This window comes from Pipistrellus kuhlii, unplaced genomic scaffold (assembly GCF_014108245.1).
Source record: "Pipistrellus kuhlii isolate mPipKuh1 unplaced genomic scaffold, mPipKuh1.p scaffold_m20_p_27, whole genome shotgun sequence".
In the NCBI taxonomy this organism is placed as follows: domain Eukaryota; kingdom Metazoa; phylum Chordata; class Mammalia; order Chiroptera; family Vespertilionidae; genus Pipistrellus; species Pipistrellus kuhlii.
The window spans coordinates 885,746-900,300 of NW_023425526.1; the positions used below are offsets into that span (position 1 = coordinate 885,746).

At 49.5% G+C, this 14,555-nt stretch overlaps 1 protein-coding gene across 2 annotated transcripts in view; it reads right to left on the reverse strand.

Moving 5' to 3' along the window:
- AFF3 (AF4/FMR2 family member 3) overlaps window positions 1–2,288 on the reverse strand; it is a 459,937-nt gene extending 457,649 nt beyond the window's left edge. For both annotated transcript variants that reach the window (XM_045587244.1, XM_045587243.1), the window contains exons 1-2: window positions 2,236–2,288; window positions 1,973–2,086 (exon numbers count right to left, since the gene is read on the reverse strand). In XM_045587244.1, coding sequence (XP_045443200.1) covers window positions 1,973–2,025 — 53 coding nt within the window. In that variant the 5' untranslated portion in view covers window positions 2,026–2,086; window positions 2,236–2,288. The remainder of the gene's footprint in view (window positions 1–1,972; window positions 2,087–2,235) is intronic.
- Between the last annotated feature and the right edge of the window lie 12,267 nt (window positions 2,289–14,555).

Sequence of the window (14,555 nt, forward strand, 5' to 3'; positions counted from 1 at the left end):
AAAAGTAAACCATAAAATGTAGTTAGAAAATATCGTCCAAAAATGTATCCATGACTCAGAAATGTCTCTGTTAAAATGCATACTCAAGGATTTATTTTTATCAGAAACATGTAAGCTTGTGTAAAATGTAATGTCTACATCTGCAAACTAGAAAGACTCCCTTCAGTCAAGCACTTTCATAATGTGCATAAGCCAAAGATAAATTAATGCATTGGTTAAATCTGACTGAATGTATATCAACTTTTAAAAATGATTATTTGTTTCACTTTTAAAAATAGTAAGTATACTGTAGCTGATGTAAATTTCAAGTCAACTCAGCAGATATTTACTGTGTGACCACGTTTCAGGTAACTCACCTGGGAACTCAGGCTGAGGCCCTGTGCAGAAAAAGCCCACAGATTATGGCTGACACTTCAAAATATTACTTTTGTAAAAATCTCGAGGGGGCTTCGATTTGAATAAGCAAGCAGACAAGTAGCATTAAAAATATGCCAAAACAATGTCCCCCTCTACAACTGAAAAATTGCCTTTTAAAAGCAAAAGTCACGTTTAAAGCATAGTTTCTTTCTAGAAACGTATTGAATTTGTGCCAGAAACCAACATTCCTTAATGTAAACCTGTAAAATAATAGGTGTCTGTAAATGAAAGGCTGCAATAACCCTGGAGCAACAACGCAGTAATTAGCAACTTTTATAGAGTAATAACATGTTTCATATTCATTTTACACTGGCTCTTTGAAGTCCCCCATATCCCACAGCGTAATATATAAAGTTTACTTCAGGGCCCATCCGCATGTATTTTATAAGAAACCGTTCCACCACGCGCTACCTTTGTGTCAAGTGTGTGTGACACCTGGCTTTAGAAAGATAAAAGTCACTAGAAACCTGCATCACTGAAAATACACATCCATCCACAGATCATCTGGACGATCTACAAATCAGAAAGCGGCGGAGCTTTAAAAATGCACATTGCATATTCATGTGCACACCACTTGGAGTTGTAGACACATGTGGACCCTTTTCGAAATTAACCCCCCCCCCCCGCAAAAAAAAAAAAAAAAAAAAAAAAAAAAAAAAAAAAAGCTCAGCTCTACAATAAGCCACTACCCAGGGCAGAACGGAGTGCAGTTAATATGCTTGTTTCAGCAGATGTGCATTCCCGTAAATATTAAACAGAACACACGTTCCTCCAGGAATAATATGCAGGCAGCAATCTTACCACCTGAGCACGGCTGGTTGGAAACATTTAAGGAGGGAGGGCGGGCAACGAAAGAGGGGGGGTGAGCGGCAAGAAGGATGTCGAAACAGCCAATGAGGTTTTTAAAACACCGGCAACCGGAATCAAACTGCTTCTAGCGGCGATTTACCCACAGCAGCTCCTCAACGTGAGCGCCGAGCGGAGCGGGGCTCCCAGGCGGCCGGCGCCCGGCGCAGGGCTGCCCGCGGGGGGCGGGGGCGCGGGGAGCGGCCCGGGGACGGGGACCTCGAGGAAAGGAGTGCCCGGGCCGCGGCCTCCGGTGCCCGCGCGGAGGGGCTCCCTGCCCGGCGCTGCCTCCCGGCGGGAGCGGGCGGGGGGCGCCGGGCGGTGGCGGGAGCATCCTCTGCGGCGCTCCCCGCGGCCGGCTCCGGGCCGCGCTGTGCACCGGGAGAGCGCGGGGACCGGGCGGGAAGGGAGAGCGGGGCTCGGGGCCGGCGGGCGGACCTGGCACCGGTGACACGTTCTAGCGATCGGGTCTGTCTTTTCTCTCCATGGCTGCGCTCTGCCCCGGCTCCCGCATCCCCGGCCCGGGGCTGGGCGGGCGGCACCGGAGGGGAGGCTGGGGAGGGGGCAGGAGCCGGGCAGGCGGCCGCCCGGGAGGAGGGGGAGGGGGAGAGCGCCCGACCACCCGCCCCCCCACGGCGGCCCCGGCCCAGGTGAGGTCGGGCCGCGGCCCCGCAGCCCCCGCCGCCCCGGCCGCCGGCGCGGGACTCACCACAGCGACTCGAGGTCCCACTCCTGCAGCAGGGCCAGGTCGAAGCTGTCCATGGTGGGAGGTGTCGGGGTCCGTGTCAGCGCCGCCGCCGCCGAGGCTCCGGCCGCCCGCGCGCTGCAACGAGAAGCGGCGCTCAAGGTGCACCCCGGCGGCGCCGGGCCCCGAGCCCCGGCTCCCCGCGCCCCCCGCGTCCCCCGCGCCCCCGGCTCCCCGCGCCCCCCGCGCCCACCGCGCCCCGGGGCCGGCGGAGCGGCCACACTCACCCGCTCCCGGCTCGCGGCCGGCTCACTCCGGAGAGCGGCGAGCTCGGCGCCGCCGCGCCCCGCCTCCTCCTCCTCCCGCCCCGCTGCCCCCGCCGCCGCCGCCTTTCTCCTCCGGGAGGCGCGTGTGCGCGAGGCCGAGGCGCGCGCCCCGGGCCCGAGCCGCGCCCGCCGCGCGCCCCGGCTCCCCGCCGCCCTGGGGTCCCGCGGCGCCCGCCGCCCCGCCGCCCCCGCCCCGGTGCCCCCCTCCGCGCCGCCCCGGGCGCCTGGGCCGGCGGCGGGGGATGCGGAGAGGCCGCCCGCCCGCTCTCCGGGCCCGGGATCGCCGTGACCCGCGGCGCCTGGCGGCGGGGACTGCAGACCCGGAGTCGCGGCAGGGAAATTTCCGACGCCCCAGGCCCCGGAGAGTTAACCGTGCCGCCTCCAGCAGCGCCGTAAACAAACCGTTTAAAATATCTGGAGCCAGTGAGTTAAAGGAAATAAGGGGACCCGGGAGGCCAGGTCTCCTGCCCGGCCCTGCAGCGCGGCCTGCAGCGGAGGTCTCACCGTCCTCCCGCTGGCCAGTCCCTGGACACCAAGCCCCCTCTTTTCATTTCTCACGGGGAGGGGGCTGGCCTCTGCGAGCAGACTGCAAACTTCCTGCCCCATTCCAGGCTGGAGAGAGGCGCATTGTCAGCTGGAAGATGATAGAGTGTCATTGTGGCTCCTAAAAATCAAGTCCTTATTACCACCACCCCCCCCCATGTTAAAGAACATTTTACCCTCCTGACTCATAGACATGCTGAGGAGCCCAGGTCCAAATCTGTTTCTCCCAAACCGGAACCCTCCTGAGCCCCACCCTCCTGTCCTTGGACGCAGCTCTGGAGCCTCGCTCGGGATTCCAGAGGTTTCCTGGAGAGAGAGGCACCGGGCAGTGCAGCGAGGGCCCACCTCTGGCACCAAACCCCGCTCCTGCCGGGGGGCCCTTCTGGTCCTCTTCCCCTTTGTTCTCTCTCAGCGAGAAGAACCGCTGCCTGGGGACCCCGGAAATCTAGACCCTCGGGTAGAAGGCACAGGATGGCTCCCGGGTCAAGCCTGAGAGTCACCCTCTCACCTCCCTGACCCGTGAGCGAGGATTAGCAAACCAAGGCTGGGGAACATGCCAGGGAGAAAAGACCAAGGAGAATTCCTTCCTATTTGGAGTTGGATTACAAAATGCTCGCCCTTTCCTCCCCCATTACCGCCCCCTCAAAGTAATCCTTCCTTTATTAGCATCCGTAACTAATGTGCAAAATGTAAAGCAATAAATTAAGGCAGAGTCAGTGTCCACACAGTTTGAGAAAACGGAGTTGTTATTTTACAAGCTGACAGCGCGGGTCCCTCAGAGCCTCCCTCATTAGGCAAAGGTAGCACCAGGCTAAGGGAGAACAAAGAGACTGAGCAGCACAGGTGAGAAGCTGTCTTCCCACATCCCTGTCCGCGGATCTGGAGAGGGGCAAATCTGTCTTCCTAACATCTCCTTAGCAGCCGCCTTTGCTGGAAATGTTTGCTCTGGCAAAAGTGAGGCGCCTGAGCCACGCAGACAGCATTCCCGGGAACAAAAGGTGCGGGTGGAGGGTGGAAAGGAGAAGGGAACAGCCCCTTTGGAAGAACTGCAAGTTCCACAGTCTGGACGAGGAATGCATCCTGTCCCCGTGCTGGGGGCTGCAGCGGGGAAGCTTCCAGAAAGCAGACCTCCCACCCTCGCAGAGATCTGGCCCTCCCTGCCTTCCCAGCACATCTGTTTATACAAAGGAGGGCTGCCGAAGGACAAACAGAACGTGTTTGTTGGGAGTCCCAACCAGAGCTTGAAGCTGGAGATACAGATCTGCCTTCACCGTGGAGGCTGGAGGCGAACAGATGACCCCAGAAAGGGAAAGAGAAAGCGCTGGGTGCGCGGAGCCGGGGTCCATTTACCACAGGCCTCTCCCCTGCAGCCAGATCCCAGGGAAGATTTCTGTGTGAAGTTAAGCAGGGTGCTTCCTGTTAATACACGAGTGTATGTAAACCTCAAGCAGTTTCACTGGTATTTAAGTTTTTTTTCATCAGAAACAGTTCCCATTTGCTGCTTGGGGCCTCTAGCCAGCATGAATGCTTTTCATTTCCAGGGCATAGAATGTCCAGGTGGAGACCAGCACCTTTTGAAGAAACCTAATAATAGTTATAGGTACCATTTTTACTAAGGCGTCATGGAAATACTAGTAAGTCTAAATGAATAACATTTATAAGTACAACGTAGAACAATAAGAACCTTAGTGGGGAGATCTTGGTTGTTGTTGTTATTTACCTGGATATTAAGATAGCCCCATTATTCTTCAGCCCTTCTACCTATACCAAAACAGGCATTTAATTTAGTTGTCAAATTTTAAATCCTTAATACAAAGCAAAAAGGAGCTTGGCCTTCCTGGAATGAGAATGCCAGAACTAAAAGGGAAACATTTTTGTCAAGGAGTAAGAGACTACCTGAATTAAAAATAAAAACTGATGTTTCCTAGGAAGTCGATGTAGCATCTGTGCACACTAATGACCTTGAGGCTTGAGGGACCTTTCTCCTGAGACAGATCCGCATTTCCACAGACCCTGAGTGGCACCCGCAGCTCCTGAGGCCTTGGCGGGAGCAGCAGAGGGAGGGAGCTGTGGGCTTTCCAGGTCAGGGCTGTTTCGGCGAAATCTATAAAGAAAGGGACTCAGGAATGAATCCTTCTCAGTCTGGGGCTCCACTCACACCCCCGAGCCTGGAGTGGAACCCTCCTCAGTGGACCCAGAAGCAAATCTGTGGCAGCCAATTCAGACTGGCGTTGGCTACGAATGCATGGCTTCATTAGCTCAGCCCTGACTCTGAAGACGGGGCTACAGCTCGGAGGTCGCCTTTGTGACGCGGTGGGGGTTTTCCTTTTATAATCTCTATTACCCTAGAAAAAGATGCTTGGCTGGCGGCCAGCTGTGCAGGTGGTCTTGCTGGAAGGTGGCGAGCCTGTGCTCCCCCTCGTGCTCCCCCTCCAAGGCTCCTCGCTGCACCTTCCCCGGGCCGGCCAGGCTGCCCAGCCTTTCTCCTCCAGGGCTGCCTGGGTGTTCCGCACCGGAGCTAAGGATGGCGGAACAAGCCCTGGAGGCGTTCTGCTTGCAAATTACATGCTAATCTGTGGAGCCCAGGATTGCTGGGGTTTACTCCACCTGGGCATCCTAGCCTCTTCGGGCCTTTGTCTCTCCGCTGCTGTCTCAGTGGTTCTAGCCGGGATCGAGGTGCTTTTCTGTTTCCATTTTTTTTCATCATTCGCCAGGTCCCAAGCAGATGGTGTGGCTGTGCAGGCTGTCATCACTCCTCCTATGTTTCCATGGAAACATGGGGCATAGGGACCATCTCTGCCTTGGGTTCTCTGACAGTATCCTCTGGTGGAGAACTTCAGCACTCCGGGCCCCTCCCCCTTGCCTGCCCACATTCTGGAGAGTTTGAGAATATTCTGTGGCGGCAGTTGGAAGCCAGGGTCATTTCAGAGATCATCTAAGCACCCATTCCCCACCCCTGGCTGTTAACTGCCCTGAAAAGGGAGGGAGAAGGTGGGGGGAGGGGGCAGTACTCCTGTCACATGGCTGAGGCCGATCCACAGTGGTGGCTTATTTGGACTATTTGCCCCTCAGCCAGCTTCCATCGTGGCTGACTATTCCTCAGATGTCATCAGGCAGCAGATACTTGAAGAGCAAAGCATGTTACTAGCATTTTACACTTGACTGACGTTCTACCCCCTCTACGTGCATTTCTTTTCATTTGTTTGTACAAAACCAGGTTTTCTCAAGGAGCACACCCTCCTCCAAGTTTATAAGATCCTCCTGCCTATATAATTCGCTTCTATAGCCACAAAGACATTAATTAGATTCAGAAGTCCATGGAAACGGCAGAGCTGGGCAGGGTCAGAGGCCAGGCAGGGAGGAGAAAAGAGGGAAGAAAATGACCCTCGGGAGAGGGTAAGAAAGTGGAGGGAAATTTTCCATGCCACTCAAGTGCAGACGAGACAAAATAATTTCAAAATGTGGTCAGCTACCCTAACCTTGTTGAGAGGATTAAAGTATTGTTCAATTAAAGAGGTTTTACTTTCGAGTCGAGTTGGTGTAATTCCATGCATGTATGTCTTTGGTGGTAGTTGCTTCATATACAGCTGGTACAAAAGACTAGTGTGTGAAGCTCGCCACATTTTTTTAAACACATAAAACAAAGCAGGCACATGAACTGAAGATGAAAATGCAGGCTGCAAAGACACAGGCTGTTCATGAAAGTGGATCAGAAAAGTATTTCTCAGATCATATATTTCGTGTCATGCTGACTTACTTGTGGGCTAATCCCACTATTTGTGATAGGAGATCCCTTGGTGCTGGTAATAAGAACCAAACATCTGATTTAATACGCAATACCCCCCTGAATCCTTGTGCTTCTTCAAGATGTGTACGCTACATTGTGCAAGACCCAAGGACTCTGAGCCTGGTGCAATTTGGAGATTACGAATCGTAACTATAGCAAACACTTATTTGTTATGATGTACTGGGTACTGTTCTATCAACTCCATGTATTCTTCCTGAAGCCATATGAGATATGTTACCAGTGCTCTTATCTTACAGGAGAGTAAACTAAGGAACAGATAAGTGTCACCAACCAAAGCATGGCAGACTGGGGACTGGATCCAACAGCCACAATGCCACACCACCCCCTACCCTCCTTATCTATGGCATTGGCTCACTCCCATGCCTGTGGGCGCTGACACAGACCTAAACAGAAGTGCCCTCTGCCTCTCTCTCTCTCTCTCTCTCTCTCTCCCCCCCCCCCTCTCTCTTGTAATCTTTCTTCCTCTAGTTTTGACCCCAGACCTCTGCCTGCCGTACCACACCCAGAGTAAGGCCCTCATTCTCTCAAGTCCCAGTGTCCTCCTTTGCAACCCGATACGGCGGGGCTGCACATTCTCTGTCTCTGTCAGTTCTAAAATGTTGGAGTTCTGTTTTCAGTTGCTCCTTCTTCCTCAGTGCTGCTGAGCAGAAATCCCTGGAGTAAGTCAGAAGAGCCATCCATCTTTTCTTGGTTAAAGGTAGGAGGAGCTCCTCCTCCGCTTACGCAAAGCTCAAGGTATTGGTCTGCTCCAAACAGGAGTGACTGCGATTCTGCTAAGAGTTAGCAGCCAACAAGACGCAAGTGTCCAGGAAAAGGACACTTAGCTTAGGTGATGGGGGTCGGGGAGGGGGAGGGGGAGGAGAGATGACGGGAGGGCCGGGGAGAAAGTGGCTGTGAGTGTCAGACTGGTCTCTATGGCTCCAGGGGGATTTGAGCATGGAGCCCCCGGAGGACCCTGAAGTTCAAAGTGGAACAACTATGACTCAGCCTGAAGACAACGAATTTCATAATTATATGGTAATGAGTTACACATTGGCACGCAAAAGGCAGCAGTGTAAGATCCTCACAGATAGAGGCCTCGCCTACAGCTCCAAGGTCCATGGCGGAGGCCTCCAGCCACATAACAAAGAAACAGAGGCAGAACCTACCCTATCGGGAGCTTGAGACAAACGAGAGATGGCAGTCACACCTGGCTGCCTACTCAAGAGCCATCCGCCCTCTCTACTAACAAAACCCAGTTTGGTTTGCAGAAGTAATAGGCCCAGCTGAAATAACTGTATTTCCCAGTTTCTATTATAATATAACTTTAGTTCAGCAAGCACTGGACATGTAAGAATTTCCTGGAAAGCTGTGCTGCTCTGGAATAGGCACCATCTCTCTCTCTAGGCCACTCCCTTGTTTCTGTCCAGAACGCGCTGGAGGTCTGACATGGAGCGCCCATCTTGGACCTTGAGGGCAAAACCCACAGACAAGTTGGCAGATCTTCAGCTAAAAGGAGGCTATGTCCTTGGTTTCTTCACACAATTGTTCCATCTGTGAACCACCAGTTTGCTCCGGGCTTCTGAGGACAAAGCAAGGCCTCATTTGGCTGAACCGCTCTGGTCCTGCTCTGATTATTACTGATGGAGAATGTGGTCCCCGAGTGTGCCCTGCGCACTGCCACAGCCAGGTCTGCCAGCTGGCCCAGCCTGCGCCCTGCCGAGGCAGCACTGCAAGAGGACCCGCTCCGATTTGGAAAAGCCCGGGTTTGCTTTTTTGAGTGAAGTCTTGCCTTCTGAGTTCACTCAATTAAGAAATCCGTAAGACTGGCTAATGTGGCCCAAGCATTTTTAAGTATTCCATAGTAATAATTAATTCTTTTCATAGTAGATATTAACCTGATTAAGTTCCTGTTACATCCTCACAGGATACTGGAAGATCTGTGCTCTGGAAAAGCGGGCGGGAATAATAATAGTCTGCCTTTCTTAACTACGCATGTTTCAGATCCTGTCATTGTTTCTACCAATAAACTAATTACCACTGTATGGAGCTGATTTTGCTTCAGAAGGAGTTTAGAAAAACAACTAATTAAGTACAGTATTTTGAAATATAAACTGCCTCCCAGGGTTAGAACCCTATAATAAAATCAGAAGCTTGCAAGTTAAGAGGAGCCACAGAGACTCTCTTAACTAACCCTCAGTGCCAGCCCTGGTATGTCCAGCCTCCACACGAACATGTCTAGTGACAGGCAGCTCACTCTCTCCTAGGAGCTCTGACTGGAACAACTTTTTCCCTTACATTTATGATCCAACTTGATCTCCCTATAATTTCCTAGCATACCACCAGCTTATAGCAAGCATTCCCTCAGTGCTTCCTTCTCCTGGCCCTCCATATATTGAGTTTAGCCTCAAGTACTTTCCCCGTTACTTTTGGCAAAGGGAATTCCTTCTGCTGTTGAAAATGCCATACAGAGAACAGGAGCCAGCCTCCAAAGGAGCACATGGACAAGGAAATGAGAGAAACCCTGCCTTCTTCCAACGAGGAGCTGGTTTCTTGGGGGAAGGGAGTTTCACAAAGAAGTTGGAGCTGGCCACAAGGAATAGGCACACCACAAGATAGGGAGGCAGGGAAATCCCCCAAAGAAGATTCCTCCCTGGTGGGTCTCAAGGAAGGAGTTGCACAGAGGGAGGTGGAAAATAGGAGCCCAGGCCATGGGAAGAGGAGAGTGAGGACAGGATGGAGTTCCGATTAGAGCTCTGAGTGTAAGGGTCCACCCTCACCCTACCCCACCCCGGCCCTTTTGAGGGGTGGCTCCCAGTGTTCTTCCAAAGCTCCCAGTCTCCTGTGATGCTTATTATACTTCCAAGGGCTCATACAGTACATTTCTATGAATTTTAGCATTACTGTCTGTCATTCTCTAGATAACAATATGAGTTTTATTACAACATAAAGAAAAATTCATCCTCTTGGGTGACTGTCAGCCCAGATACCCATGCTGTCATCCCTCTCATCCTGCTTTGAAAAGCACAACCTCACCCTGGTCTGTTTGGCTCAGTGGATAGAGCATCAGCCTGCGGACTGAAGGGTCTGAGGTTTGATTCTGGTCAAGGGCATGTACCTTGGTTGTAAGCACATGCCCAGTAGGAGGTGTGCAGGAGGCAGCTGTTGATGTTTCTCTCTCATCCGTGTTTCTAACTCTCTATCCCTCTCCCTTCCCCTCTGTAAAAAAAAAAAAAAGAAACAAAAAAAAAACCAATAAAATATTTTTTTTAAAAAAAGAAAAGAAAATCACGACCTCAAATCAGGGATGATGTCCTTGGGGGTACCTACCGAATCCCATATCTTAGGGACAGCCCCCAAGAGAATAATCTCAATAATCACATAGATCATTACAGATTTTTTTTTAATTTTTTTTTTTACTGAACAAACATTCTTGAGCACCTAGTCCATGCCAATTAGTGGGTTAAGAAATAAGGAGAGGCCTGCAGTATGCCACGTCCCAGTGGCAGAGAAGGTCCTCTGTGGCCAAAGTGCTGGGCTAGGACGGGTGGAGGTGGCAGAGTCAGCCCGGGTGGGTTCAGGGTGGGACCGGAAGCAGGGGGGGGGACCGGAAGCCGGATGAGGGGCCTGGGAGAGGAGCCAGGCCAGGAAGAGGGGCTGGGCCAGGTGTGAAGCCCCTGTGGGCTGCTGTGAAACACCCAGCGAGCAGGAAACGAGCCCCAGAGAGTCAGCAGAGCCGCAAGTGAGCGCCCAGCCGCCAAGAGAGACCAAAAGAGGAAACGGTTTCTGAGAAACCAGAGAAAGTCCTTCACAGAACACGGGGCTTTGAGGTTTTTCCTTTTTGGTTGTAAAATCAAGCAAGACTGTAACCCCACCTCCAGTCGTTGGAATGGCCCCCAGCAAAATGAAAATGTCTAGCCCCTGTGCAAAAATGACCGAGAATTTCAAAATTGGCGGCAGAGCATTACACCAAGCCCAGGACCCTGCCAGGGGGCCCTGGGTGCCCACCCATGAAGCCGGGCCTGCTGAGGTGCGAGCAGTGAAGCACTAACTCCTGGGAGCCTGGGTCCCAGGACGGGAGAGCAGCACGTCTATCGCACAGTGTGGCATGCGTATGGCCGGCACCATGGAGCCCCACTGCAACTGAGCTTGTTCCGCAATGAAAATGTTCCGTTTTTCCTGATTGTATTGAAAACACACTCAGAGGAAAACAATTCAAGCCATGCACAGCTGTATGTGCTGGGGGGGGGGGGGGGGGGGGGGGAAGGGGAGGCGCGCTGGGAGGTGGGGGTTAAATTACTATAAATAGTACTTTCAATCTCTCCCCTTTCTATAAGAGCGAGTCCTCAATAAACTTCTGTTTGCTAAGCAGGGTGATAAAGGAGGTGATGGTATGAAACTGATGGAAGGGGGAAATGATTCTGCAAAATCGAAAAATATATAAAAACAGGATTATAGGAAGAAATAAATAATCTGGCCAAAGAATGAAGGGAAGAGGCAGTAGTTTAAGGGAGAAGAATTTTGGGGAAAGACAGAAATATCTAAATGGGCCTTAGCTGGTGTGGCTCAGTGGGTAGAGCACCAGCCTGTGGACTAAAGAATTCTGGGTTCGATTCCGGTCAAGGGCACATGCCTGGGTTGCGGACTTGATCCCCAGTGTGGGACATACAAGAGGCAGCCAATCAATGATTCTCTCTCATCATTAATGTGTCTGTATCTCTCTCCCTCTCCCTTCCTCTCTGAAATAAATAAAAATATATTAAGGAAAAAAAGAAATGTCTAAGTGGGATTTTGAATGTTTATGCAGTATGATGTAATCACATTCTCCAATCTCTTAATGAGCAAAAAAAAAAAAAAAAAAAAAGCCTGCATTGCTCATCCAAGTTAAGAGAGATAGAGATATGTTTATGTGTGTTCATGTGTGTGTGTTCTGGGAAGTGGTTTTCAAACTTAGCTACAGATTAGAATTAAATGGGGGGGGGGGATTTCAATGGCCTGTCCCACCCCAGAATAGTGACCTAATGGGTATGGGATGAATTGAGGAGCCCCAGACGCAGGGGAAGCCATCACAGACGGAGCTCAGACTAGGTCCTTTCTGGCCCTGGTCCAAGTCCTTTTCTTTGGTGACTGTCATTGCCATTGGTCTGTTTGTCTATCCTTGGTCAGACCCACACTTTTATAACGAACTTTATAACAAAGTTATGGCTGAGAGAGTTAGCTTTACTCCCACCGTTTTCTTGTTCAAGATAATCTTCTACTTCCAGGCCTTTGTATTTTTATTATCATTTTAGAATCAGCTTGTCAAGTTACACACACACACACACTCACACACACACGTGCACATACAAAAATATCTGTTAGCAGTTTAACAGGAATTGCTTTAAATATATAGATTAGTTTGGGGAGAACTAATATGTCAATAATATTGAGTCTTCTGATACTGAATACTAGTTTCCTTCAGCCTTCTGTTTATTTAGATTTCCCTTTACCTTTATCAATAAAGTTTTATATTCTTTTGCATAAAGGTCTTGCATGTCATTTGTTAGAAGTTTTATCTAATAAATTATTAGAATGAATAGGTTGGTTTCTTATTCATTCTAATAGTTTGTCAATAGTTTCATTTCCTATGCACACAATAATTCAATAATTCACCAGATGAAGGGTGGCTGGTTTTGTTCCCTCTCTGCAATCCTTACACATTTCTTTATTTTCTTATTTTCATTTGCCAGCTAGAACTTTAAATACAGTTTTGACTAGACTCAGTAATGGTAGACATCCTTGAATGTTCCTGATTTCAAAATGAGTGTTTTTGGTAGACTCTTTATAAGATTAAGTAATTTCCAATCTACTCCTAGTTTATTAACCTCAAAGCTATTTATTATTTTGTTTAATGAAATCGTGAATTGATGCTGAATTTTATAAAATGTTTTCTGGGACGATTCTACTGTTTGATGTCTTTTTTACCTAAATTAGGAAAGTTTTCAGTCTTTTTAAAAAAATAATCTTTTAATTCTTTCTTTTTATCTCACTTCTCTTTCTTGGACCCTATAATATGTATATTGGGTCTCTTGATGGCTTCCAATAAGTCCCTTAAGCTCTCTTCACTGTTTTGCATCTGTATTTCCTTTTGTTTCCCTGACTGGATGGACTGCACTGCCCTGTCTTCATGTTCACTTATCTTTCCCTCCCCTTGATCTAGTTTGGTGTTGAACTCCACTATTGAATTTTTCAATTCTGTCTTTTTATTCTTCAGCTTTGTGATTTCTATTTGGTGTTTTTAAAAAAATGTCTATCTCTTTTTTAAAATTCTCAATCTGCATTGCTTTCCTGACCTCAGTGAGGATTTTATGACTATTATTTTTAACTCTATCTGGTGAATTAATTATCTCTATTTCATTAACAACTGTTTCTGGGATTTATTTTGTTCTTTTATTTGAAACATTTTCATGTGTTTCTTCATTTCCCTTGACTCTTTGTGTTGGTTTCTATATATTAGATAAAGCAGCCACCTCTCCTAGTTTCACAGCATTAACTCATGCAGGAAATGAACTCTGTCAATCAGCCCAGCCTGAGCACCTGATTGTCTCTCAAACCTTTGTGGTTGTCCAAGCTACCTTCTTTGTTATTGGTGGCTCCCAGTAGTTGAGGGTGTGCCAAGACCTGTTAAAATCCCAAAAGGGGGATCACATTCAGACCCTCAATTAGGAGCTGGGAAAGTGTGCAGTTAAACTCCTTACAGGGATAAACTGGGAGGAGGTTATTTTGCTGTTCCCTCTCTGCTGCCCCTGGGCATATGTCCTCAGGGGAGTATCCTGTGGGACTTGTGAATGGAAGCCCATTGGCTATCACAGTCAGGAAATCTGGGCAGCATTGCAAACAGTGGGATGAAGAGATATATGCAAGTTCTTTCCAAGGAGATACTGACAACTTGGTTGAAAGCTGGAAGATGGAGAGACAGGGAGGAGATGTCTGCTCGTTTCCCCCGTCTCCAGGGTAGCCAGCCTCTAGATGTGTGCTAAATTCAAGGACTGATCCCAAGCATCTGCTTTCAAAGTATGCATATCGACCACCTTCAGGGAAAGACTGAGATGGGTGATTTTTTCTACTCCCTTTGTGCTAAGCCCTAAGAGGATATTCCTGAGGGGTACCCACGAGGAGTACCATTAATAACTGCTTCTTAGTTTGCTATAGCCTGTAGGTCTTAGGGATTCAAGTTCCATAGCTTTCTGGACTGATTGCTTTAAGTGCCTGTCCTTCTGATGTGAGTCTTAAAAGAGAACCTGAAGGTGAGGGTTCGTACCCTTCACGCCTCAGGGAGAATCCTGATTGTTTGGCACTGTGCCAGGGGTGGGGTTTATGGCAAAAGACTGTCTCAGCCCTTCTTCTCCATTTCAGTCTGAGTGCTTTCTCATTTGCATGATGTGTAGGATGTTTTTTAGAGGTAATTGATCTGGGCACAGCTGGACATTTGGTGTTCCCAGGATAGGAGGGGGTCGTTTCCTATGTCACTATCTTGGTTGACCTCTCTATTTTACCTTTATTATTAAAGAATATTTTTGCTAAGCTTAAGGTACTAAGTTGACAGATAACAATTTAAATTTACTTAAAGATATTATATCTTGGGGAGTCAAGATGGCAGCCTGCAGGACAGCAGAGAGGAAGAGAATGTGAGTAAGGGAGGGAGAAAAAGGAGAGTGTGTGTGTGGACATGGTGTGTGTGTGGTAGATAGATCCTGCAGGAGTCTCAGGGGCTTGAAGGTCAGGCTTTCCTAGATAGGGAGCCTCTGTTACCACTACAAGCATTCCCAGGCAGCAGGCTCTGGCATAGAAACCACACCACCTTGAAGGGGAGAGCTGCTGTGACAAGGAGCCCAGCCTCACCACCACCCAGACTGGACTCAGACACCATCCCAGACCTTACAGCCACGCCAGCCAAAGACCTGCTACCTCA